Raw genomic sequence first — 27,935 nt, forward strand, 5'->3', positions numbered from 1 at the left:
ATTAAGAAGATGAGCACTGGCCAACAAGTCTCATTTTATAGAGAAATTCTTTATGCAGGCTTCTCTTCCCAAGGTAGCACAGGTTTTATTTTAAAACACTTTATAGTTAATCAGTTTATCAGTAAATGGAGTAACACTTTTAATTTAGGTGCATAACACATCTAATAATGACATACATATGCCCCTGCCTGCACACTGCACTTTGAAGATTCAAGGCATATTATCCACGGTTGCATTCCTCTTGCTTCCCCCCCCCCCAAAAAAAAAAGATTTCTTGGGGACAATACATTGTGTCACGTCTTAAAAGAAAAACCCCTGGGATATTGATGTTTTATTAGTTATAATATTTGTACTAGGGGGTATGTTGTTTCATGATAATTAGTCATCGAAAAATTCGACATGGCCACTTGCAATGGCGAGTCAATTTTTATCAGGGTAAACTGGTTTTCAGGACTCCTGGCCTATAGTGGCTAGATGAGCTAGGGCTGGCAAAGGACTGGTGTTCTGTTCATTCAGAAAAAGAATGAGCAATAAAGATGCTTTTAAATGCTTTTATTTTGTCATATTCACTGTGCTTTCAAAGACAGATGTCAATCGTCAGGTCATGTCTTCTTACAAAGTTCTGCATATTTTATCATGGAGATTGGTTTTTACGTTTCTTTCTGACTGTAAAGCTAGAGCACTTTTTAAAATGAAATGTCTGCCAATTGTGCTAGGGTATTTGTAATGTGAAAGGAAAGTCTGTAGGACAGCAGTTTTTTTTCTAACGTTGAACATTTAAATAGCTTCTATGTTCACTGCATACATATTTCAGAATATATCAGCAGTTAGGAAAATAGGAAAGCACATTTTTTGTAACTGATGTAAACAATTTTTAAGAGGGTTTAAACAAATCAGAACACTTTATTTGGGGGGGTACAATGATAATTATTAACTCAAACCCAATTTCCACACAATATCTTGTAAGCTGTATTCATTTAATCATAAAACTGCATGGCAACTTGAAATGTTGTGCCATTTCAATGGAAAATATGTTTGTGACAATATGCTCCAAAATGCACCACCGACTACATTTCATACCCTTACTAATCTCCTTCTGCATGCGCGTGTTTCACTTGTTATACTTGTTCTTTGAGTGAGGTTTAAATGTTTCATACTCCCTATGTCTTCAGTGATGTAACATTTATAGCAGGAACCCCTGTAGGAGGCTGGCCCTCTATGTAGCGTGCAAAGCTAGGCACACTGTGCAGAGGGCCCAGGCAACCACATATTGGTTTACAGAGGTAAAAACTAGACCGTCTAATGCTCTCATTTTTATGGTAACTTGGTCGAGAAGTTAGGCTAATTTTGGAGAAGTGCAAAGCATTTGTTGTACTCACAGTATCAATAATTGAGACCACCCACTCAAAAGAATAACTCAAGACCAATTTACAAAAATACTTCTGATTCTTATAAAATCATCAAAATTGGGTACGTACTATTTAAATTATGAATTCTGAAGTTTAAATATAGTCTTTTTATGCTTAATTACGCACCATAGGACTCAATGGAGAAATGCATATAAAAATCAGGCAAAGCATTTACCAATGTCTCCTTTTGCAGGTATGTTGAGGTCAGCAGTGGGCACTATGGGCCAGCGGGAGAAGTTCAGGCTCACGGTTTCAGCTGGTGCAGCTGCAGAAAGTCATTGGAGCTGGTGCCAGGCCACTGCGGGAGGGACCACTTGAAAAAGCACTGCAAAGTCAGACTTAAAGGTAAGTCTGGTGGGTCCCTATAGAGTGTCTACGTCGCAAGGGGTGGGGGACTCCTAGGAAACAGCTAGATCTTCGGTGCAGGGCACAGGACGGCCAGATGCAGAGCAAATCCGTGGGCCATGAGTTGTGTGCAAAGGTGCACTTGGAAGCAGGAGGAAGGTCACTTTGAGGCTCACTTGCAGGTCAGCAGAAGCACTCTTGGTGGGAGGTCCTGGTGATGTCTGAAGGCCCTCACCTGTGGCTTTCTCCTGGTCCTTTTACAGTCCGGAATGGAGTGTCCTCCTTGGTGTCCGATGTGAGGTGACCAGTACCTAGGGCTACTGCACAATTTGGCCACTGGAGGGAGCAGTGCCACCAAACCTGGCACATTTGCAGGGTTTGTCCTCACAGTCCGTCGGGTGGAGTTTGGTCCGGCTGCACCGACGGTGGCCTTCACTGCGTCTTTTATCTTTGGTTACAGGAGAGGGATGCCTTAACTCTGGAGGGAGATCTTTGGCGATTTTTGAATAGTGGCGGTCCTCTGGGAGTTTGAAGAGTCCGCCCAATGTCCAAGAACCCCTCAGAGGTGATTGTAGTGTCTTGGGTGCAGCAGACAGGGCTTGGTGCCTTTTCTTGGCACAGCAGGACTTCAGTTCTCGAGTCTTGGGTCTTCTTTGTTGCTGGTCTTCTTTAGTCCTTCAAATCAGGATTCTTAGTCTAGGGATGTCCACTAAATACTGTATTTAGTGGGCATTTAGGGAGTACCTGGTAGTGGCAATGGATCATCTACCTTAGGGTGGCAGTCACTTCCCTACATCTGATTGGCTATTTTCCTTCCATGCAAAATGGAGGAAAATGGAAGCGTCACCTTGCATGCAACACCTTAAGGGTGATGCAAGCTGGGGATGACCACTCCTCCTGTCCTTTGTGTGTTTTCCCACCGTTGCTCCCGCCAAAAGTGGGGATTTGCAAAGGGGCCGCCATTGGATGCTAACAGGAGGCCTGGGTGTCGAGTTTCAAGGGCGGTAAGCCCTTTGAAGCTCACTAGCAGGGCAGTGCACATTCATGAGGCAATAGGTGTTAGCACTTCCACCCAGGAAGGGCTTTGTTCTGGGACCCAGAGAGCTGGATCTCTCACCCCAGGGTTCCAGAATCTTGGCTGGTGGTGGCAGGCTGGTTGTGACCAGCCAGCAATCCCTGCAAAGGGTAGTTAGCTTTTGCAGGGGGCACCTCTAAGGTGACCCCTGGATACATCTGGTAATACATTTAATACTGGTACCAGTTTAGATTTATTATTCTGAGTGGTTTGATATTAAAAAAAAAAAAAAAAACAGGATTCAGAGTAGCCATTATGTAGTTGTGAAGCTCTTACTGACCAGTGTCCAGCACAGGTATTGAAAAGGCTGAACTGTTCACTTACTGTGTCCCAGGTTTGACAAGGAGATAGCAGAGGCATATTGTTCATGTATCTATGCCCACACATACCTCATGCATCTATGCCCACACATACAGTATAGTGCACCCTGTAAGGCCTGCGAGAGGGTGACCTATCTATTTTGCATGCAGTGTATAGTGGAGAGAGCACACATGCTGTGTGCCATGTCAAGTTTACTTTTTAGGATTGCACCAGGACACTCATCCTGCAATGGCAGTGTTGGGTGCATCTGGGTACATGGCCCTAGAGGGCAGCATAATCTGTGCTGCTGCCCTCAGGTGCCTACCCTTAGTACCCCATGCCCTAGTTACCCAAGTACCATTTACTGGGGACTTACAGTGGCACCTAAAAGTGCTGTGAATTATATCAATACTTTTGAATTTTTTAGGGAATGAACACTGGCACCGGGGACCTGGTTAACAGGATCCCAGTGCACTCCAGTCCAAGTTGCATCCAGAAACCAGGCAAAACGTAGAGAGGGTAGGGGGATTGCAATAGGGTGCCAGTTTCTCACACCCCCAACTCTGGAAATGTTTGGAACACTACTGGTTCAGGTCAGATAGGCTGACTGCAACAGGGGCTTAAACTGTAGTGCACGAGCAAGATGCCAATCGGATGGCAATGGTCAATGATATAATGTGCTTTTCATTAGTCGATTAAAAGGTGGAATATACAACCAAGGCCCTTGCACACTGCTTTTGCCAGCCCCTGCATACGGTGCCTCACTTCCCTATCCAGGATTTGAGAACCAGCTTCAGACTATATTTAGAACAAGGACTCTCTTGAAAAGAGCTTCCCCCATTGTAAGCATGTTTTTATGTTTTATAAACTGGCAAAGACACCTTACACATCAGCTGCCTCCGAAGTTGGCTAAGTCATGACAAACAAAACTGTAAACTTCGCACTTGTATAGCGCACTACTCACCCGTTAGGGTCTCAAGGCGGTGTACGCATAACACTGTGGAACCCCTCCTGGCTTTTCCCTGTGAGGCGCCCACTCCTGGACAGCCCCAGGATGAAGCCAGGCATCCAAGCGCTGTGAGGACCGTTGTGGAGATTAAGCTAGCTATTGCCCAGAGTTACAGAGTGGGACCCATTAATTAGATGAAGCACAGAGACGAGAATTATCTGGTCCAAGGGAATTGAGCCCAAGGCGCGCCGCAGTCGGAATTGAACCCTGGTCCTGGGCCAGATCTCTGCATCAGGGTCTGCCGCTCTAACCATTGTGCCACACTTCTCCACTGACTCAGTCACTTCACTCCCCTGGAATGGTATCCCTAGTGTGTCTGTGTTTTTTTCCTTTATTTTTTCTCTTTTCTCTCTCTCTCTATCTCTAGGCTCCTTTAATCAATGAACAATGTCTAAGAATTATACATTTGGACATAATACTATCTATACTCCATGCAGTTTTAATGTTACAAATGAAAAATCCATGTGGATTTCAGAAAGCAGCCTCTTTGCAAAAAACAAATTAAATCAACGCAAAGTTCCTTTCATGGCCCTCCATTGAAAAGCTCACAGAAGCAACACTTTTTTTTTTTTTTTTTAATGATATCTTAACGGTGAAGAATGTTTAAGACCCCTCACTCCCATCCACATTCCATATAAACAGCAGGGCTACACTTGCAAAATATACAAGTTGCTAGGCGATGGAGAAAACTGGCTAGAATGCGGATATTGCCAATAGTTATGTTGCCAAAATAATAAATAGTACACAATTTATGAAACTTGAGACAAAAATCAATGAACCAAGGATTGCAAGGGAGGGTACATAACTGACCAGTCCCAGAAGCTTTTTTCAAACAATCCAGAAACTAATTTTGAGGTAAATGGTCTGGATCAAAGTTAAAGGAGTAAATGCCAACCTATGAGACAGAGAACCAGCAATGACATCAATATTGTAGATAGTGGAGCTAGTCAGTTGACAAATCAAGGACAGCAGAGATGGATAGGCTTCTCCTGCAGCTCATTCAACATCTACACATATCAGGAGATGTCAGATTAATGGACTTAAAGTCTGCTTCAACAACAGTCGGCAGCTGGAGTTCTCATATTTATCTCAGTAAACGGAAAGTAGTAAAACAAGTGATGTATGCCATCTTGCTGCAACTGGATGATTTAATCAACCCACCAACACAATTTGCTCATGAGATTGTCAACATGTCGATGGATACCAGTCATTTTCAAAGCAGTATGATCAGCAGTACTAGACTAGCGATAAGTACACGTAGCATTCCTAAAAATAGAGTGGAGAGTGGAGGTGGAAAAAGGATAGAAGCAGTACAGTGCTTGATAATGCCTCATGGAAATCAGAAGACAATTACACCAATTGGCTAGCTGAGTGTTGTCCACAACTGGCTGTGGCCCATGTTTGTTAATACAGCCTGAATTTTGTTTTGGGTCACCAACATGAATTTCACAAATCCTGTGAGAATCTGTCCAGCACTGAAGTTAAAACAGAGTCTCCACCTCTTCTAATTCCAAATTAAAAATGGTGGTTTAAAATACATTTGCAGCCATTTTGTAGGGCTGGGCACATACAACGTAAGTGAGACATCCTACCAGATTGAACATTCAGCAATTAACATGAAGAACGGCCTGTCAAGCATTTCTGGGTTTGCCCTGTCACAACGAAGGCAAATAAGCCAAATTGTAATGGACTGTCTCACTGAAAAGGCTAGACATGATTGTGGCCCTGGTTTTGTATACAAATTCCCTACCCAGCTGGATATTTTGTAACTTTTTTAAATATCTTTGTTAAAGGACAGCTGTTTCTCCCCCCCAATCAATATGATACCAGCCTAAATTCCAAAGTAGCATCATATCCTAATTTTGGACGACCCTACTTGGAGCTCTGCTCCAGCTCATTTGATTCTTTTTCAGAGCTCTTACATCTTCCCATAAAACTGCTTTCAAACAACCCTTGTATGGCAAGTTTGTTCCTACACCAGTAGCTCAATAATGCTGCTTCACTGGTCTGAACCCAATTTAACTGTCTGAATTCTAGCCTGATTTGCACTTTAGGGGCCTGAGGTAGGAAGACGGAACAAATGCCTCTATAGCTTGCATTGTCTAGTGTTCAGCCAAGGAAATACCTTCACTGAAAAAAACGTAATTTCCACAACTTAGTGCAAGTAAATCATTTGCCTGTAAAACTTCCTTAAATGTATTCAGGAAAAATTCAATTAATTCTGTCAAACGCCGGGACACAGCGGCTGCAAACAATCATGATTTGAAATTAAAAGTGATAAGATTTGTGTTATAGCCACCTCTCTCGTGCAGCCATAGTGCAAGAGATGTATAGGTTTTGGACCCAATAATTGTGGATCTGTTAAACGTCCACTTTCCATTTCATTGCATTGCATTTTCAGTGAATGACTACATTTGCTTAGAGATGTTCGCAGACAAAGAATTAACGCTGCAATACGTTTCTAGAGAAATAAGTAGACAGTGAAGACAAACCGGTCTGTTCCACCAGGACACTATCAGCATACTGCAGGAGAGGTACAGACATTTCTCTTAGCCTTGGGGAGTGGGATGTCTAGGACTTATTTTAAAATGGTTGTTCCAAGGTCTGCACATATAAATTGAATAATAAGGGAGCTAACACACATCACTGCTTTAGAACTCTATTTGCTTTCTTTGATATGAAAGTGAGTAGGAAAGTATTGCAAGGTTGCTTCACCATAATTATACTGTGAATGAGTATTACCCATTAAACAAATATGGCTAAATGGACTGCACCCCTGCTTTGCATTAATTAGTACTGATGTGTAATTCAATAAACAATGAAACTCATTTAGTTTGTGAGTAAACAAGGTGTGTTATAATGGTGGTGTGGGTGACCTAACTGTGTAATACACTATCAACCCCTTTAGGACCAGTTAGGTTTTATTTGTTAAACCTTACCTCGACCCTGGGTAGCTGTGGCTTTAAGAAGTCAAGCGTACTCAAAGGAACAAGTGTAAAGCATTTAAACAGCAACAAAACAACTGCAGAAGAAATAAACGAGGCACTTATAAAATCCAACACCAATTTAAAAGAATACATTCGATTTTTATGTTATTTTAAACACCAAACGAAAAAGATCCAGTGGTGTGTTGCATAGATACAGGATTTACAAGGTATAGTAAATAAAACATTTTTACTTAACCACGCACAAGCATTATCAATAATTCCGCAAATGTGACCACTTAGTAACATTTTCAAGAAAAAACCTGGGTAAATTGTGATGTGGTTACTAGGAGTTTATTTAGGTGACCAGCTTAGGCAGGGAGCCAGTCGGGGGAACAGTAAGTTTCACAAAAACAGTTACCTCTATGAGAAAAGCAGTTTCCAGTACAGTTCCAGCATCAGTGGCTCCTTGCTATTGACTTCTGTAGATGGTCCTGATGCAAGGCATACAGTTTGCTGAAGATGTTGAAGGATGTTGTGTGGCGGATGGGTGCCTTCCTGCAGATACTCCTCAGTCCACAGGCTTAGTGAGGCAATCCTGGCACCAAAGGTCGACCTCTCTAGAAGGGCTCTCGAGCTTGGCAGAAATCCAGTCACCACTGAACTACCAGTCAACGGTTCCCTTCTTTTGGTGGTAACTTGCTTCTGGGCGACCAAGCTGCATTCAGACAGCTCGCCCAGGTCCAGAAGACTTGGGAACAACTCTTGATTGTCGGGCCCTGGTCCTTGGGTTGCATGGCTGTCAGGAGCAGTGATCACAGGAGGTCAAGTCAACTGACCCTTGGAGTCTCTGGCTTCAGCTGGCCCAGGAGTCGACTTCTCCACAAGCAGGACACAGCAGGCACAGTCCTTTCCTTTGCTGGCCCAAGGTGCAGTCCACATCTGTGCAGCCTCTTTCCACTGAGTCCTGGGTGCAGCAGGGCAGTCCTTCTTCCGGCCTCTTCTCCAGTCCAATAAGAGTAGAGTTCTGGGTGCCAAGGGTGCCCTTTTATGCCCAGAAAATGCCCTAAGGGCAGGTCGCAGTCCCTAACCAATGGTCTACTGCGTTCCCTCCCTCCTAATGACTACTACTTTTGAAGTGTGGCACCTAGCTATCCGAAGACTCCACTCTGCCCATTTCCAACATGGAACAACCCCTCTCTCGGCATGCAGAGCCCCCTAACCCAACCAGGAGGCGTGACTAGCAATGGGACTATGCGTCCCTGAAAAAACAGTTCGACATCTGGCTTCTCCTCGCTGTCCCTAGTGCCAGACTGTCTGCCTAAAAAAAAACAGAGCAGCCCCTCTTACAAGTGTTGGCCATTTGACTGTCAAAGGCGACCTTTCCTTTGAAGATCACCTTTTAGGCTAGCACCCTTGGGGCTTGCTGCCAGGTAGAGGTAACAGTTCCCCCTCACACAGGCTTCTATTGTGTCCTTTCCTGGGAGTCATTTACACATCTCCTCAGAAGGGTAGAAAGCTGTCTCTGGAACAGACCCCATTTGCAACCCTAAGCGGGCACAGGAGACTTAGGGCAGCAAAGTGGAAACTTTTCAAAAGCTGCACATAACAAGTTACATTAATTTCAACTTCAGCATCAAGTTGGGTTAAATGTAGCGAGTTTTTTGACACCCATTAGGACCAACATTAGTAATCACAGTCAAAAGTTAGCAGGGTTGAGGTGTCATCCTGTAAGTCTGGACTCGCCAATGGGGCTACTTCCCTTTTCCACAGTTAAAAAGACAATTTGCGGGTTTTTACTGTAGGAACACGTGCAAGAGCATGTTCCACTTTTTACTGTACAGCATCCTGCCTTAGGGCTCCATAGGCCTACCCTACGGTGATATATTTGCTATTGTTGTAAATGGCAATGTCGAATTGACACCTTAAAACTGCCCTTCCAGTCTGTAGTGGCAGACTGGGAGCCATGTTTTACATTTGTCACATCCATGGTTGGCACAACCAGTGGTCAAGTCCCTGGGGTGACCCTCTAACTTTCAGGCCATGGGTACCATATACTAGGGACTCACATGTTAGTTAGCTTATGGCAACTGGGTATAAGCCAGGCAAACATACACGTTTTAAGCTTAGGGCACTGACAAGGAGATGTGGTTAGTAGATCTCAGTGCACCCAAAGAAAGAAAAAAAAAGAAAAAAACAGCAGCATCAGCCCAAAAAATTCCAGGGGGTGACCATACAAAGAGAGGCACTGCTTATACAGTATAACAAATGTAACAGTTTTTGTGAAAAATGTGCAAACCACCCAATACAGTCATGTCCAATGTATGCAGAACCTGTAAACATTGTGAGATTTAAATGAATTATTCCACTTATCAGCCAAGTACATGAAGCTGTTCACTTAGCATGAAAGATGCAATTTCTGGTTGTTCTACAGAAAACAGGGTCAAATAAGCATCTCCATGCACCACAGCCCACTGGCACTGAAAACAAATGTGTCATTTATTGTTGACCTCTGTATATTTAATACTTTAGGTCCCTAACTCAACTGTGTCATAGCCCTACTTTACAACTGTTTTGCACAGAGATAAAACAGCCTCCTTTACTATGCAGAATGCAAAAGCTGGGACGTCAGCAACACGTTAGTTCGGTATTGAGCTTATGTGATACATTACCTTCTATAGTAAATGTGTTTGCAAATGTTCTTTATTTCCCTTATGCATTATGTACCACCCCGTTCAAAAACACAAGAAGCGGGTTAAATTAGAACTTCTGTTAGGTGTAACCGAAGAAGGTAGATGACATTTCATTGATTATCAGGAAGTGAGACTGAATAACTTTAATCTGGTGTGTTTTAGCCCATACACTACTTTTACTCTATCTCTACTCTCTGTACTCGTTCAATACTCCCAAGTGATTATCACCTCTGGGAATTACCCCTTGTTACCCACTACTTCTCTGGGCTCTCATTTAAGAAATCAGTCCAGAAGCCATCTTCCACTCTTTAATTTATCACCTCCCAAGTACTTTTCTTCCATGCTGGACAAACTTTATTATTTGCTCTATTGATCATTCATTTAGCCCTGCCTCCTCAAAATAAACAAAACATCAAATTAACATTTACAGAAGTGTTTAATTGTAACCAAACTCTGAGCATGATTGTTGTGTACAAATCCAGAGCTATTGTGAATGAATTTAAAAGTAGAAAACAATAGTTGAACAGTCAATGCAATAAGCAGGCAGGAGATTCCTGGTGGTGTCCCACAGGAGAAAGACCAGCAATGAGCACTTTATGACTAGCAGCTATAATTCTACTTAAAAGCACTAACATGGTCTGAGATCATGGACAGAAAATAATGCTCAATAGACCTACCTGTCTCACAGCCTTCATAGAGATTACCCACAATTCCATGTAGCGTTGCTAGGAGTGTGTGTAGCTGATGTTCCCAGCATTCTCTGTATTTCATCCCATGTGAGAAGCCTGAACCCAGCGAGGGCAGATGGGTGTAACAGTCACAGGCCAGCTGAAGGAAGACAAGTACAGCACAGTGAGAAAGGGGAGACTTCTTAGAAGAGGAGAGGATAACATGAGACGTGGAAGTGAAGGAGATCACTTCATAAATCATTAACGTAGAACCACCATGCCCTGTACCAGTTGTACTAGGCAATCAAAACTTACCCAACCTATTTGTGTTCTACATGATCAAAACATACGTACATTATATCAGGACTGACAGTGCACAATACCTAGAATAATACAAGATGACAAAAAAAAAAAAAAAAAACTGAAATAATGATTCTCTTGCTTTTAAATAACTACTATTGATGACACATTAAAAATATTTAAAGCAATAAAAAGATACTTGTTCAACCTTTTAAAGAATGATATTGAATTAAGTTCCATCTTAAAACAACATTGTAGAAGCAATCTGACTGATTAAAATCTGCAAGATCACACCTTTAGATTAGGGATGATGTACTTCTTCCAAGCTTAGCATACAGAAACAGCAAATCAAATGTAAAATTACTGAAACCGCATCAGTCACACTTGAATGGAATGATATAAGTTTTTGTATAAGAGACAGTAAGAGAGGAAAACGTTAAACAACAAACAAAAATCAGTTTGCACTTGATAACTGGACATATGCAGAAAAGATAAGAGAAAAATGTTGCCAACTTTCCCTCTGTTGAACGATTGCTTGTGATGTATTTATCAGAGCTTGACATTAAAGGTTTTTTTTTTTTTTTTTTTTTAATTCACCAACATAAATACAATGAAAGCAACTGCCTCCACACATACTGATGACAAGCACATTAAAAAAAAAAGATTAACGAAGCCAATAGGTCATACCCATGCAAGAGCTATTGGCTTTGGCAATGTATTTTAGCCATGTTGTACACCAGGGCAACAGCTGTTCAGCATGGCTAAAAGTTAGTAGAGTGTCGGCTGGAGAAGAGAGTGGCATGGAGGAAAGAGTGGCATAGAGCAGAGTGGCGTATAGAGGATTAGGGCGGAGTGGACTGGATGAAATGGCGTGGATTAAAGCAAAGTGGATTGAAGTTGATTTGGATGGAATAGAGTGAAATGTATGTAAGTGGCGTGTTCAAAGTGGAGTGGATTAGGATAGAGTGGATTGAAGTGGAGTGGACTGGAGTGAATTAGAGGGAAGTGGATTAGAGTGGTGTGGAGTAGAATGGCATGGAGTGTAGTGGATCAAAGTGAACTGGAGAGGATTTGTGTGGATCAATGTGGAGTGGATCAAAGTAGAGTGGATCAGATCAGAGTGGAGTAAATTAGCACTGAATGGAGCAAATCAGTGCAGTGGAGCAAATCAGAGTGCAATACATCAGAGTGGACTGAGGGGAACAGATCAGAGTGGAGTGGCATGGATTGGCATGGCAAGCATCAGAGTGGCGTGATGTAGATTAATGTGACCAGGTGTGGATTAGAGTGGCCTGGCTTGGATTAGAAAGGTGTGGATCAGAGTGGGGTGGCATGAAATGGGTCAGAACGGCGTGGCGTCGATCAGGACGGCGTGGATTACCGTGGCATGGATTAGCGTGGCATGGAGCGGATTAGAGTGGAGTAGAGTGGAGCAGATTAGAGTGAAGTGGAGAAGATTAGATATGTAACAAAAAACAGTGGCTGTGCACGAAGTTTGCACCTCCTATACATGTATATTGTAGTAAAACCAACACAGTCAATACATTAATATCAAATAACTCAATGGGTGTCCAACTGGTAAGCATCCAGCCACTGAGGATGCAGATGGTATAATTTGAAGTTCAAATGATACTTGAAGGTTCATAAGTATATACCAAGGCACACCATATACGTCCAATTCTTCCTGTTGTATCGGTAAAGATTCCAATTCAAAATTGACGTGTAGTAGTGCTTTTATTCATCCTATTGTTCCATATAATGATATCCATCATACAGCTAGAGAAACAGCAGCCAACACGTGTTTCGTCAACTTGACTTCCTCAAGGCAAAAGGAAAATAAGTTTCCAAGTATCAAATGTTTCGAAGACGCAATGCATTAGCACCAAAACGTCCCAATGGTGCATTTCTTGAAATCATATAATAGAAGCCAGTAAATTAAACAACAGACACAACCATAATAAGCCTTTTGCAGCCACGTTCCTCCAGGAACGTGGCTGGGTGGTTGGCGTGTAGAGTTCTGGGATCTGCTTTCCTTTTCCCTCTACTCCCCTTGTTCCTCAGTCAACTTCTCTCCTCGCTCCTCTCTCCGCTCTGTTGTCTCCTTTCATCTCTCTCCAATCTGACTCCACTCTCTGCTCCTCTCTCAGCTCTGTCTCCTCTCCTCACTCCGCTTCTCTCTCCGCTCTGTCTCCTCTCCTCGTTCCTATGGAGTAGATTTGAATCCCCTAGAGTGGCGTGGATTAGAGCGTCTTAGAGTGGAGCAGATCAGAGTGCCGTGGAGTGGAGTGGATCAGAGTGTTGTAGAGTGGAGTGGACTACAGCTTCCTAGAATGAAGCAGATTTGAGTGTCGTGGAGTGCAGCGGAGTGGATTAGTGTGCAGCGGAGTGGATTAGAGTAGATTATAATGGAGTGGATTGGAATGTCGTAGAGTCGAGTATCATAGTGTTGTGGAGTAGCACAGAGTGGCAGAGTTTGTTAGAGTGGAGTGGCAAGGAGTGACGTAGTCGGGTGCTGCAGAGTCAAGCCAATTAGAGTGGAGTGCCGTAGAGTTGAGCAGATAAGAATGAAGTGTCACAGGGTGAAGCGGGCTAGGGTCGAGTGGGCAGGAGTTGATTAGAGCGCAGTAGACTGGAGTGGAGTGAAGTGCATTAGAGTGGAGTGAATTACACTGGATTGGACCGGAGTGGATTAGAGTAGGTGGATTAGAGTGGGAGTGGATTGAAGTAGAGTGGAGTGGCCTGAGAGGAGAAGATTAGAGCGGAGAGGATTAGAGTGGAGCGGACTAGATTAGAGAGGATTTGAGTGAAGTGGATTGCAGGGAAGTGGAGTCGATCAGAATGGACTGGAGGGAATTAGAGTGGAGTGAACTGGGGTGAGTAGAACAGCGTAGAGTGGAGAGGATGAGAGTGGATTGGAGTGGCTGGGAGTGTAGTGGACTAGACTGTAGTGGATTTGAGAGGGGTGGATTGGAGAGGATAAAAGTGGAGAGGGTTCAAGTGGATTAGAGTGACCTGGCATGCGTGGTTAAGGCAGAGAACAGGCAGAGAGCAGTCTCATGGCTAGGGAGAGGACGCGGCAGGTAAGTGGGGCTGGGGCAGGGTTTTGGGGGTAGTGTTTAGGGTTGGGGTGAATTTAGGGCTTTGGGTAGTTTTTTTTTTTTTTTTTTTTTAAAGGGGTGGGTAAGTTTATTTTTTGGGGGCAAGGGAAGGTTTAAGGAATGCCGGAGGACGAAGGAGAGGAAGAAGGGTCTGGAAAGGACGCAGTGAGGTAAGTGAGGCTGGGGTGGGGTTTGGGGGTAGTTTTTAGGGGTGGAGAGGATTTAGGGCTTGTTTATTGCTTAGGGTGGGGGGGTTAGGTAGGTTATGTTTTAGGTGGGGGGTTGGGGAAGTTTATTAGGGGTAGGGGTGGGAGGTCAGGGTCTTTTTTTTTTTTTTTTAGGGCTTAGAGGTGGTGTTGGGGTAGTTTACTTAATAGGGGTGGGGGAAGGTTTTAGAGCTCAGGGCGGGTGGGGCGTATCAGTATAGTTTCATTTTTAGGGCTCAGGGCAGGTGGGGGGGGGGCCAGTGTAGTTTTTTAGGTTAAAGGGGGGGGGGGTTGTATGACAACCACGCATGCCATTTCCACATATGCCTTTACTAAGCATGATTTTACAATGAAATTAGTTGTAAAGGCATGCATGGTTGTGTCATACAACCCTTTAAGTCAGGTCAAATTTGTTTGATTAAAACAATTTAAAAAAAATGTAAAAAAGAAAAAGAAGAAATAGCACCTCAGTCAAAGAGCAATGCAGGAACGAACGCTTGGGTGGGACTGTCAAATTAGAAGGCAGTTAATAAGAGCGATAATGGTGCCTAAAAGTAATAAGTAATGGACGGACTAAAAGTACCTCTTAAGGGTTAATTTGTAAAGCTACAATAGGATTGGCAAGTGACAACATCGCATCCACGCAGCCTGCAGGCTCAACCTAAAAACTGATGCTTTTAATTGGTCTGCTGCAGTTTCCTTGAGTCCCTGTATTCTGGAAATTTCTCACTGAATACAAAAGAAAATTCTAGAAGTTAAGTAATGTTATGTCAGTGTTCTGGTCAGCAGGGTCAAGCACTGTTTGGTACAGATGCTTGGCCCAAAAAAACTAGACACTATTCAAACATCAAACAAACATTTCCTAAAGCCCAAAGTACCTGTCGGTATCAAGTCTTAATATTTTTATCTCATGCCCTTCAGTCAGCATGCAACACTAACTTTACTGCCACCACCTTGGTTTTAGCCAGCTTTTACTATGTTCTATGCCTTCAATGATTAAAATTAAAAATGCCATTTGTAGTTCACAGGGCCTTTCTAAAGCTCCACCCTGCCTTCTGGCTAAGACCTTCAAGTAGCATTTACTCTCTCTCAAAGTCTGGTAGTGCCCCAGTATTAGGGAGACCTTGCTCAGTTGAACACAGGCATGTAGTGTCCAGGCAGTCTAACTATAGTATTCTGCACCCCCTACTGTCCAATTGGAGATCAACTAGTTGATTTCTCGAACAAAAATGAAAGTTGGTGTGTTTCCAGGTTTACGCTATGATCATAATGCCTTTGTGTTTATGCTTTTTGTATGGTGGGTTAGCACAATGAACTGTGTTTTGGGCATAACAGAGCTCTATAAAATAAACATAATACATAAAAATGAATCAACAACTCTTTTTGGGAGACTTTAAAAGTGAAACATTAAAAAGAAAAAGTCCTGAACAATAAGATCTTCAGAGTAAAGGTTATGGAGTTATGAACTGATTACATTCCACACTAACAACGTAGACTGCTCTGAATCAGATCAGGATTCAGCATTGCCTATAAAACATTCACTAAATTACAAATAATATTGTTTGTTGCTGTCCCTTACACTAGACAACTGCTCATGCATGCACCACATTTTGTAGTTCAGCTCTCCATTCCTCATACAGGGATGTGGAATCTAATAAAATATCTGCTTGACCATGTGGCAGGTTGCTTCTTCAATCCACTGGTCCTGTAAAAAAAAAAAAAAAAAGAAAAAAAACTTTGTCCCATTGGTGCCCTCTAGTGCAGAGACAAAATATGGCAGCAATCTAATTATGTAAGAGCTCTGTTGTAGGAAAGACCCCTCTTTCTGGCATGGTTACACCCACTTTTTGACTTATGTCAGTGTGCTCCGACTGTTTTCACTGGGATCCTGCTCGTCAGGACCCCAGTTATTGCACGTTCTCTTCCAAATTTGGTTGTCTTGGTACTTCTTACACTCCACAATTTGCATGCTGGTGCACTACTGTAAGTCCCTGGTAGATGGTACTTAGGTACACAGGGCATTGGTACACCACAGGTCCCACATGGGCTGCAACACACATTATGCCATCCACGAGAGCCCATGCAAACTGTGTCTACCTGCCTGCCATTTGCAACCTCTGTGAGAAGGTGCATGCACCGTTTCACTACAGGTCCCTACAGCAGGTCAGTTTAAGTCACCCCCGATAGGTGGGCACCGCAGGGAAACATCAACCCCCCCCTTTGGGCTATTTAGGGACTCCCTGGAGGTTGGGTCCCCAGATTCGTTGTGCAAGACGCCACAAGAACCACTCTGCAAAGACCTCTTCTGCTCCTGGCCTCTGGAACCGCTGCTGGGCTACACAGGAACAGAATAAGACTGCATCACCTGAGAAGACTTCTCCTTGCAACATTGTTTCCGTGGCTCCTGACAGTATTCGGCAACATTGCCCAGGCTGAACATCCTCTGGGGTCAGCAAGACTCCAGCTGCACAAAGAAGCAGGACAGAATCTCCCTTGGAGTGAAGGAGTCACTACCCTACATCCGCAGGCACCTAAGGCAACGACGTCCAGCTGGTGGGATCTTCTGTCCTCCAGATCTGCATAGCTTCTCCAACACAGATGGTTGTTCTGAGGAATCCAAAGGTCCTCTCTGCCTTATGTTCAACGTGGGAGACGGTGAGTCCTTGCCTCTGGGACAGAATCCCTGTGCACCGCAACTGTTGCACGAACTGAGGGCTGTTGACTCCTGCTCTGAGGGATCTTCAGAATCCAAGAAGTCTCGGCCCCCAGCACTCTACCTCTGCATAGACAGTCTCCTCTCTGCGGCTTCAGCGACGTGGGACTCCTTCAGTCATGCTCACTGGGCCTCACTGCAAGTTACTGTGCCTTCTGCCAGTGGGTTGCTTGTGGGGGCTCCGACTGCTTCTGCTGGCTTTCCTGTCTTCTGAGGGTCAGCCCAGACTCCCCTCCAAAGGTCGAGTCCCCAGGACCTTGCTGTTCCTTCACAGGTCTGCAAAACATCCAACATCTTCTTTTGCCGTTGCCTGTGCTTGTTGGTGGTCATCCCAACCACTGACTGATCTGCAATCCAGCGACCGGCGAGGGACAGATAGTAGACAACTTCAGGGACTCCTCTGCAGCTCCTGGACCCCGCAGCTTGACTTCATCCATCACTTTTGACCCGGATCTTCAGCTACAGAAGGGTGGGCATTGGTTCCAGTCCCACCCGGACACTCCTACATGGACTGGATTCTGTCCCCTTCATTTGCAGGTCCTCTTTACCCAGAATCTGCCCTTGGGTTCCACCGGTCTGGTCCTGATTCTGCATTTTCCAACCGCAATGTCCCCATATTAGCCTATGGGAAAACCGGGTAACTTACCTCTCTGCACCAGTCCACTGGGGATCTTCTAGGTACTTCCCTTTTGGGGTTACACTCTCCCCAGCCCATTTCTGCTACTCCATTCACTCTGGTGGGGGGACATCTGCTCGCATTCCATTTTTTAGAATATGGTTCCCACCCACCCCAATAGGGCCTTGCTAATACTTACCTGTGTATATCTTGTGTGTTTCATACCTCCCAAGGGAGGTATACCAATGGTAGTCTAGTTTGCTGTGCTTGTAAGAAAATACGTTTATTTTTGCAACACTGTGTGGTTTGTTTCATGTGTGATAAGTTACTGTGTGACTACAGTGGAATTGCAAATGCTTCACATGCCGCCTAGAAAAGTCTTGGCTGCTCACCACAGCTACCCTAGAGAGCTCTGGCTGTCTAGACACTGTGACACTAACTAATAGGGGTTTGCCTCGACCCAGTATGATGTGTAACACCATAGGTGTCCACCACACACTGGGCCAGCTGCCTACATTTTGTTAATAGTCTTTCTGATTATGTCAGGGCCAATACTATAGTAGGGCTTGAATACTAGCAATTTCAAGCCCTGCTATAGCAATTTCCTTATTCTACCACATTTTCACAAATGTGTATACTGGGGCTAGAAGAAGCAGTAAGCAATAGTTCCAGGCTGGAATGCCTTTGGCTCTGGGAAAATATTAGAGAAGATGTGGTGAAAATCCTCAAAACATGCAAGTTAGTAGGTTTGCACATTCTGAGAAAGGTTGAAAATGTATTCCTGACAAGGGCAGAAGTAGAAGTCCTTCCAGGGTTGAGAAAAAAGTGGTTGGAGGGAAAGGGAACTTGTAATAAACTCTCACTAGATTTTCACATGAGCAAATCTACACATTCATATTTTCTTCTGTTAAAACACAGTTCGCAAATATTTTCTAGGAGTACAATTTCTTGATCTACTTCTGTAAATTCTTGTGAATTCATTAAAGCCACTAAATCACAGACATACCATGGGTGCACGTTTGTGACTTTCTTTAAGAATTGGGCCCCTAATTAGGTCTGGTGTTAACCAGGACATTTTGTTTTTATTAAAATACTATTTTTTTTTTTCCTCTATCGGATGGCTTTACTTTGAGTGATAGCATTGTGCTCTTCCATAAGGAGCATAGTGGCATACAGTAGTTTTGTTCAGTGCCAAGAACTACCATGGCAATCAGTGGCATACCAAAACTGGATGGTGCCCCTGCCAAGAACATGGAGGTCCCCCGCTCTGGACTCACGCAGGCCAGCTGCTGTACTGAGGGGGTCCATAGAGCCCCCTGCATCTGAGGGCTGCAGGGGCCTTTGTTACTCCACTGGTGGCAATGTTTGCTTTTCATAGTAGCAACACTTATTTTTCAACTTGTATTTTTTTCGGAACATTTTATTTTGAAAGTACTGTTACTTACAAGCTTCTGCAAACATTTGTATCTAATCAGATAGCATTCTGGGAGCATTATGTGTAGCCTCATTGTTAAACTTTTCAAACGTGTATACACTGTTTTAGCTGGAACCACTGTCAGTTGTACAGTGTGAACTCAAAACGTTTATTTAGAGTGCTCACCCTAATAATAAAGGCTTTGCATTAATGAACCACAAATACAAGTTTGAACAACATTAACACATAGACTTACATATCACCTCAACTGCAGACAGTTCCCTTCCCTGTAAACTAGCAGCCAAAGGCTTTGTGCTGTAGATGGTTGGGCCTACTCGTCCCAAGGACAAAATACACATCAAAACTTTTTGTCCTTGACCCCAACCAATATGTACTGGGTGTCAGGCTATAGGAATTCCACACCCCTGCTTATAGAAATTACACACAAAGAATACAAGCAATTATTTTCCAAATATTTTCCCTGATATATTCACAAAAGGATTAGACTTTAGTTTTGCCCTTCAGCATCCAATAACCATACTACTATATGATTTTAAAAACACTCCCAGATGCCAGCAGCCTTTTTTATTCTGTCCCTTTTACTGAGGGAGATCAAGTAACAGAACATTATAGGCGTCATATATGGCCCATGATTAGCATTTTTTCCTGTACCTCATCAATTGGCATCTTTTACAAGGCACCCTTGGCACATGTAGGAAAGCCTCATTTTCTGCAGGGTCACCCCGTATTTTTCACTTTTTGCTGGAGCCTGTATTTTTGCTGGTTTTAGATTCACTGCACTTTATCCCTGCTAACCAATAGTAAGTGTGTGTGCTTCCCTTTTAAATGTAGTTGAATTGGTATATTACTAATTGGAATATTTTAAGTCCCCAGTATATGGTACAAAGTGTACTCAGGGTGTTTAAGTCAAATATCACTAGTAAACTGCAGCACCAATTGTGGCGTCCATTAAAGCGGCAGTGTAAAACATTGCTTCAGGCACACCAGTGTAGCTTGACTGTAGCAATAGGGAAAAACACAATGCAAACTGTCAAAATAAACCCTTTGAACCAACAGGGCAGTGTAAGAAGTATTTGAAAGCAGGATTTAACCTAACATGTCCATGCTGTGACTAGCACCCAAAAGCATTTTTCACAGTAGTAGGCTTAGCTGTCCTGTGTAGAAAAGCAGAGTACAGATTAACAATTTGAATACCATATCTTAGAAATTGGGCTAACTTAAAAATAGTTTAACAACTATGTTTAGTAGCTATTAAAATTCAATCTAATGGCGAAGTGTGATTTTGAATAAATATTAAGGAACAATAACTCCCAAGAGCAAAGAATAGACTGACTTGAATGGGCAGTGAAGGCTCCTCTAAATCAGACACAATATGCAGTCCTGCCTGACCGGCAAATCCTGCTTGACAAGTCTGCTCGGTATTTACAAATAACACTAGGGGGTACACCTAAAAGAAAGGTAAACATGATGCCAAAACAATTCTTGTCTATCCCTTGTCTGGTTGCTGGAAAACCCTACTTTTTCCTTGTAAGACTTCTAATCTCTTGGTTTATTATGGGTGCAGTGACTGACTCAAAGTGAATGTTCATGTTAGGTGAGGGAGGTCACTGTGATTATCACAGTCCACTCTACACACATATAATCCCAGTCCTCTGAGCACAAGTTTAATGTGACTGAAAAAGTTTGCCAACTTGAAATGCCCAAATTGGGGAGGGTTGGGACCAGGAACGTTTACCCCACTGGACAGGGCAGGTTACTCCCACCTGCTAGCTCGTGCCAGACATAACTGTGGCATCTCCAGGCAACCACTTCAAAACACTCCTGGACCTCAGGAAGCTCAGAAGAGAACTAAAACTGTTGTGTGCGCCCTGAGAGGAGCCCTGAAGGACTGGACCAACTCTCTCTCATACCCAAGATAAAGAGGTGGACTTGAGTGGTCTTAGGGCTGACCTCCTGTTAAAGCTACAGAAAACAAACAGGCTACAAGCCGCCTTTTCCTGAAAATGATCCGCTGACCACTGGAAACTAGGCCCTGTTGTTTGGCCTCTGCCTCACACTGTTAGTCTCAAAGTTTTGCCTTTTCCCATGACGCCTGTGTCGTCTCTAAGTGACTCCCTTGAGGTCCTAGAGGCTTTAAAAGTGTACTAATGTAGAGGAGTTCGAATTAAAAGACTCAAGCCAGAAGGAAAAATGTTTGACCAAGACGAACCTGGTTGGTGTATTCGACATGTGCTCCATCGCAGTGAGCGTCAATCGGCGCCGTGGTTCTGGACTACAGCGACCATTGACTATCACTGGCACTTCATGCTTCTTAGCACTACTCCTACTTAACGAACTTTAAAAATTCATCTCTCCATTTCTGCTTATTCGATTTTTGTCATTCTGGTGTCATTGTGTATTCTTTTGAACTCTGAATTGCACTCTATTTTTCTAATACGGTTTGGGATTTTTATTGTGTTGCATTTTGACTTTATTACTGTTTCGGAACTGCATAAATACTTTACACATTTCTTCAAGGTAAGGCTCTCTACTATGTGGCATAGCTACAAGGTGACTGAGCTCAGGTTAATATATTGTGAGCTGTGCTCATGGGCCCGACTTGGCTGCATTGGTAAGTGGCACGCACTCTGTTATTTCTTAAAGATTGGTAACAGGCATAGGGCAAGGTGCGGAGAATAAAAGGTTAGCCAAGGAGCAAATAGATAGATTGCAGTAACGGTGTCAGAGAGGTGAAAGGCATGACAGGTTGTTCCCTTTCTCCATCAAAATGAAGTGACTATAAAGGGGCAGACTGGGTGAAATAAGAGTGTGTGTGGCTTCCTTCAGGGGAGAGGTAGTACCACTCCAGGTGAGCATGCCTGGAATTATAGAAGCAGCGTTCATCCAGTCATACTTTGGGGAATGTGAGGTAGCATTCATCACAACTTTAACATAAAACCCTGTTAAAGAGAATATTTGCAAGTCAAGCAGTCACAAGAATAAGTCAGACTTTCTTCTTTTCCAAGCATGCAAAAAACACGGACCAGAATCCACCTCCAAAAGAACCAGTCTCCTACATCAGGAAAAAGTGGCTAACACTGGAAGTGCAACTGTATTAGCAGACCTGGAATCAAGAGGAGGAAGCAATGATTATCCTCTGAACTCTGGGGTAGGTCAGGATGAGCTTTTCTAGTCTGGGCCAGACGCAAGTACTCAATCTCTGTGCACCAGCTGCCCCTGCCCCACCCTTTTGCATCCAGTAGCGGTTATCCCTATCCAAAGGGGAACTCCAGTGCACCCAAATACCTTAAACTTTCTCAGAACTCAGGAACCAAAGCACTCCCTTGTAGTCGGCCACCACTGAATGGTGAGCACATAGTGGAAGTCTGTGGTTTGATTGAAGGTAATCCCTTTCACAGCCCAAGTTCATGCTTCTTATTCAAGTCTGGAGTCACAGACAAAAAACCACAAACCCCATTCCATTAAAGACCTTGCAGAGCTAATTTCTAGCACAAACAAACCTTCATATATAGTTCATACATTCATCTGATATAAAAAGCAACAATTGTACTGCAGACCACAGCCCACTCAGAGACAACATCTTGGGCAATAAAACTATCCTCAGTTTTTAGTTATATACTTAACTTATCATTAGGAAAAACCAACCCTAAAGGGTCCTGTCAAAGGGCTCCTAAGAAAGTATGTCATTCTATAATCATATCTCAAACAACCACACTGACTGTCGCAAGTTCAACCAAGATAAGGGGAAGACCATGCACTTCCAGATAAAAAATATTTGAATCATTGTTTCTGTGGCGAGATTATTACAGTACAAACTACAGAAACTATATCACACATGGAACAGCCCAACTTGCTCCTCGATCTGAGAACTTTTAAAAGCACCACTGATCCCTGCACTCATCTACAGTTCATCATCATTTGGGGCAATGTTAAACTGAGTTTGAGCAAATCCTCTCTGCTGCAGTTTGTTCAATTATTAGCCTCTCAGAGCACTCTTCAGTGTCAATTGTAGTTTGGCTTGATAAATCTTGGTTCTTTGGTAGACCTTCGGTTTCTGAAATATTGTTTTAGGTTGAGGTGCTCAGAGGCTGGGTCCCTACAGAATCTTATTTGGGGAGGACTTCAATGACTATGCAAATGTACACCTCCCCCAATGGAATCGCTAATTTGTACAGAATATTAAATTCACTAGACGTAAAGGGGCAATTGCAAAGTAACAGTGCTTTCAAGTCTATTGCCAGAAGAGCAGCAATAGTGATCTTCATTAACACAATTTGATGAGCTCATCAAGTTGTCACGTGGTCTATTACTCTTACCAACATACACTTCACCTGCTGCACAGCCCTATATGGGGATGAACTTGAAACATGGGCAATTAACCACGGTAATGAGATTGGATTCCTCTTAGTCCAAATTGCTTCTCTGAAATACAACTTAAGTGCTCTAAGGGCAAGGTACTGCAAGTGTTGCAGCTCTCGCAGACTCACTAGGACGCATCATTTGCAGCTGCTCTCACTTGTTAAATTTGTGCCATAAAAGCTTACGTCCCTGCTTTATTTAGACTGGGCATGCGCACAATTGATTCCGCTTTAATGAAGTGCCTGCAGACGGTGGACAGTCAATTAACCAGCCGATTTGTGAAATATATGGATTTGGCAGTTATGGATCCCAACAAACGTGACATTTTATTCTTTGCGACCTGTAGGGAAAGATATATCCATCACAGGGGACTTTAAGCTTTCCTTCAACCCAAGAGTTTACTTGGGTCTATAGAATCTCACAGCCTGTCCTTTGCAAGCTTTACACCTGCTTAGATTGACCTCAATAGCAATTTACTTTATCATTCAAAAGTATATGCAAACCACTGTATTTGAGACCAGCTGACATTCTTACCTTTTAGAATTTGGATCTTAGTGACTGTGATAGCTTAAGGATTTTACCACCTAGTAAAGGCTGTGGTTTTATTTCATGATGGCAGTTCTTGCCAGAAGCAATAGCACCCACAGATTTAATCCAGGAGGCGTGATCCTTAGATTGTTAGCCTCATAAAATGCAACAGAACATGCCAAATTAAGCTATGTGGTATGATGTTAGGCTTGCTCTTTCAAAATGATATTTAAAACAAGGTTAATTAATTGACCAATTAATTTTCACAGACAAGTGTTTGTTGGAAATCAAAAGCTTGCAAAAATGTTTGAATGAGCAAAAGAAGCCATCTCAATCAGCAGAGTTTGAGGTGCTAAATGAGTGGGGACAGCAAGCAAATGATGAAGTGAATAGGAGAAGAGTAAAGGGACAGGTGTGTAAAATGTTGGCTGCTATGAAAAAATACGTTTGGCAGAGACGGAAAGAGTGTTGGTGTGAGGTTGTCATGGAAGAGAATGAGTTATTTCGGTCTTTGGCAATGCCTTTAACTCCAGAGAGACCAGAAGAGGAAAAAAATTGCCTCTGTTGGATGGTTGTGCGCACGACCACCTTGTGTACAAAAAAAAGGTGGCAGAGATACTGGCGGAAGAACAAAGAAACTGTTAAATCACGTTAAATGTAAAAAAAGAAAGAAAGAAATTTAAAAAAAGCATTTCCAATGCAAAAAGTCCCGCATTTCTGAGTTTCAGGTATTGGCGTAAATGGCAATGTCTTTTACCTATATGTTTTGGTTTGGAGTGTAGTGCATGTATGAATAGAGACGCAACTGCAGCACTGTCTAGAGGACTTGGAATGAGGATTTCCACTGTGACTAGATCCACAGCTGCAGCACACTTCTTAGAGGACTTGGACGAGTGGAGTTACCGACTGGACCAAAGAAGCAGCTAGCAACACTGTCTAGAGGTCTAAGATTGTGGAATTACCACTGAGACCAGAGAGGCAGCTAGTAGCACTGCCTAGAGGATTTACAATGAGGAATTACCGATGTAACCAGAGAAGTAGCTAGCAGCACTGTCTAGAGGAATTAGAATGAGGAATTATCACTGGGACCTGAGAAGCAGCTAGCAGCATTCAAGCAGAGGCAAGAGAACAAACAAAACCTGAAAACTTTGGTGTTTTCACTGGTGTGATGTGAACACACTGCTACGGTGTTTTTACTTGGTGTGGAGCACAGAATAAGCTGCGTTGTCTCTGGGGAGATACGTATGTAATTCTTACTTGTATCAGGCTATAATTTTTTTAAGTGCCTTACTGTGCACTAGGTTACTGTAGGTAAGTGGTGAAAATGGTGTTGTCAAGTAGAGAATTAGGTACTTGAATTGTCAGTCAAGTGCCTCAGTTAATTCTGTTCCAGCAAACGTCTTGGTGTGGATCTTAGCACCTATTAGCGTAGAGCCGGCATGTACCTCAGCCGGTATAAGGTGCCCGATACGTCAAGATTCAGCGAGGCGCATGGAATAGTTTGTGAAATTGACTTTCTGTCTTTAACTCATATGAATGATTGCCATTCTAAACCTAAAATATATTAACATCCACAGTTTCTGGGTACTGCTGCACTGCCATGTCCAACAGCATTCCCTAAATGCCACTCACAGAGGTGAAGATGATGTCATTTATGCGCCCGCTGCTGGACATGCATTCAATAAGCAGCCATGTGCAACCTACATGTATGCAGTCCGAGTATCTGACAACTTGCAAAATCACAAACCTTAACAGCAATGCGTGTGACAGACAGCACAGTCAACCCTCACTGTTCACAACTTCTAGGTAGTGTGCGCTCTTGCAAGCAATGTGAATGTAAGTAGGCCGTCTGTCTCACGTACTGTTTATAGGTTCACAATCCTACCCACACGGCACTTTGTTAACTATAGCGGCTTCATACAACAGTGTGAACTGCCCTTTAACACCATTGACACTGGTGAAACTCATTGATGGAGTTTGCGCTGTGAGTGCCAAGGAGCAAGAAGGGGAGAGACAAAAGAAAAAAAATAGCTTGCCCACTCTAAAGTTTATCAGCAATTGTACAATAATCCATGTAACAGAGTCAGTCTACAAGGTGGTAACAAAACTGTCCCAAGACAGGCCAAACATAACGAGCGGGTGAAAGTGATGGGCGTGAAATGGGCGTGGTTAAAAGCCAAAGATAGATAACAGGTCGAAAAGCTCTTGTGCACTCCACCTAACTAGACCCATATGGGAAGGTTTAAGTGGAGTGATTTTGTTCACTTAACAATCCAGGCTAGTGGCTGCACAACAGCAGCATATCAATCTATTACAGCTGGGAGAGGATATGCAGAAAAACAATACATTTGTCACACATTGCATATGAATGAACTTATAGTGAGGAAAAAACAAATTGTGGGGATGTAGCATCGGTTTGAAGAATTCAAGGACAAGATAAGGTAGCGGGACAATGTGGAACATTTGAAGAGTGAGTGGGGAAAGGAGTTGTGGAGAAAGCAAGAGGCAAAGGTGGAGAATGATAATCCAGAAAAGTATTTACTTTAATGAACGGAGGAATATCCATAGAAAAAGGTACACTGGTTTGGATGGACAGCTGTTACATATTCATGTGTCTTGGACCAGACAGGATTAGGGTTCATTTACTAAGGACTTTCCAGGTTTGCAGGAAGGCCCCGAGAAGTTGCACAGAGAAGTCGAAAGGATAACAAAGTTATCAAAATTATTGTGGACAAATTTGGATGCGTTGTTTTCAACTGTAGTGAATAAAGATTTGTGGGGTAGTTGTATGGGGTCTGTGAGGGGTCCGAGGTGCATCCTCAGGGTGTGGGTATAATGTCTGAACCCACATTAATAGTTATGGAACGGTATAAGGAGGTGATGCAGTAGTTGAAGGAAAAGGTGCAGCTGCGAAGTGAGAATTGGTCAAAGATCAAGCAAACCTCACAAAATAAGGATAAGAGCGTATATGATTATTAAGAAAGATTATTGCAGGTGTATAAGCAGCACAGTGCAATAGAGACGGCAATTCAACAGAAAATCCCACCCCTGGTGCCAGCTTTTGTGATGGGGCTGAGGTCAGATATTATCACTTAGGTTCAATAGTATGTTTTGTGCTGGCAAGCTAAGACATCAGAGGACATACTGGTAAATGTACAGTATGGATGTGAATATGTTGATTGGAAATGGAAGAAGGATAAAGACAAGTTGATAGTGGTACAAACAGAGTTTTTTCAACAGACACTATCAGTACCATAGTTTATGGGGATTTATGAACAAATCAATCAGCATAGTGAGGGTGGGGAAAGGGGCAGAGGTGGCTGGGGAAGAGGATGAGGGCACAGACAAGGGTAAGCCAGAACAACCTATGTCTTATGTACAGGAAGCTGGGACACTGGATGAAAAAGTATCCAGAAAGAGCCAAAAAGAACTGACACCCCAGGATTAATCCAGCAGAACCAATTTTCCCAGCCAAGGATGTCAACTGCCCTGGCCCAATCAGCTGTTCCTATTTCCTCGACTGCAGCACCAACCCAGTCTATCCATCGGCTCCTCCTTCCCCTGCTATGGTGCCTTTGACTCAGCCAAGGTCTGTACTAAACAATGCTTTCATCACTACACTGCTACATATAGGGTCCAGATGGCACCTAGTTATTTGTTATGTACCATAGGCTGCCCTAAGAGTGAGGGAAGGGTGGTGGCATGACTGCTTGAAGGCTTCTAAGCTCCCAATAGATCTGGAAGGTCCTTAAGTGAAGGGGAGAGTGAGCATCCTTATGAAAACTAGTCCACTTGGCATTTCAAATTCTGTCAATCGATTATTTCCATTTCTAACCATGTTCCTGTAAAACTATAAATCCAGTCACACAGCAATATGAGTGTTTGGATAGCAACACCAGCTCAGTGACCTTTTTGATAAGTGATCTGTGTAAAATGATTTGTACCGTGTATCGTACTCCGGAGGGTGTGTTTGTACAGACAAAAAGGTACAAAGGGAGGGGGAAGGGGGGTTGGGGGGGGGGGGGGGTTTAAATTCAAAATAATATTAAAACAATTAAAAAAAAAAAAAAAAAAAAAAAAATAAAAAGGACCTGTGCTGCCACCTTCACGTCCGTGCTACTCCTCTCCTCTTCCGTCACCCTGCAGGCACAGGCTCCCAGCCTGCCCTGCTCCAATACTGCTGCTGCTCAAAGCAGGATAAGGACTGGCTGGGAGCACCCAGCCAGGACGCTCCCAGCCAGACTGGGAGCCTGAGCA

At 43.3% G+C, this 27,935-nt stretch overlaps 1 protein-coding gene across 2 annotated transcripts in view; it reads right to left on the reverse strand.

The window, feature by feature from the left end:
- The window catches only part of PELP1 (proline, glutamate and leucine rich protein 1), a 244,783-nt gene that overhangs the window by 188,803 nt on the left and 28,045 nt on the right, over nucleotides 1-27,935 (reverse strand). For both annotated transcript variants that reach the window (XM_069216298.1, XM_069216299.1), the window contains one exon: nucleotides 10,433-10,583. In XM_069216298.1, coding sequence (XP_069072399.1) covers nucleotides 10,433-10,583 — 151 coding nt within the window. The remainder of the gene's footprint in view (nucleotides 1-10,432; nucleotides 10,584-27,935) is intronic.

This window comes from Pleurodeles waltl, chromosome 12 (assembly GCF_031143425.1).
Source record: "Pleurodeles waltl isolate 20211129_DDA chromosome 12, aPleWal1.hap1.20221129, whole genome shotgun sequence".
NCBI lineage: Eukaryota > Metazoa > Chordata > Amphibia > Caudata > Salamandridae > Pleurodeles > Pleurodeles waltl.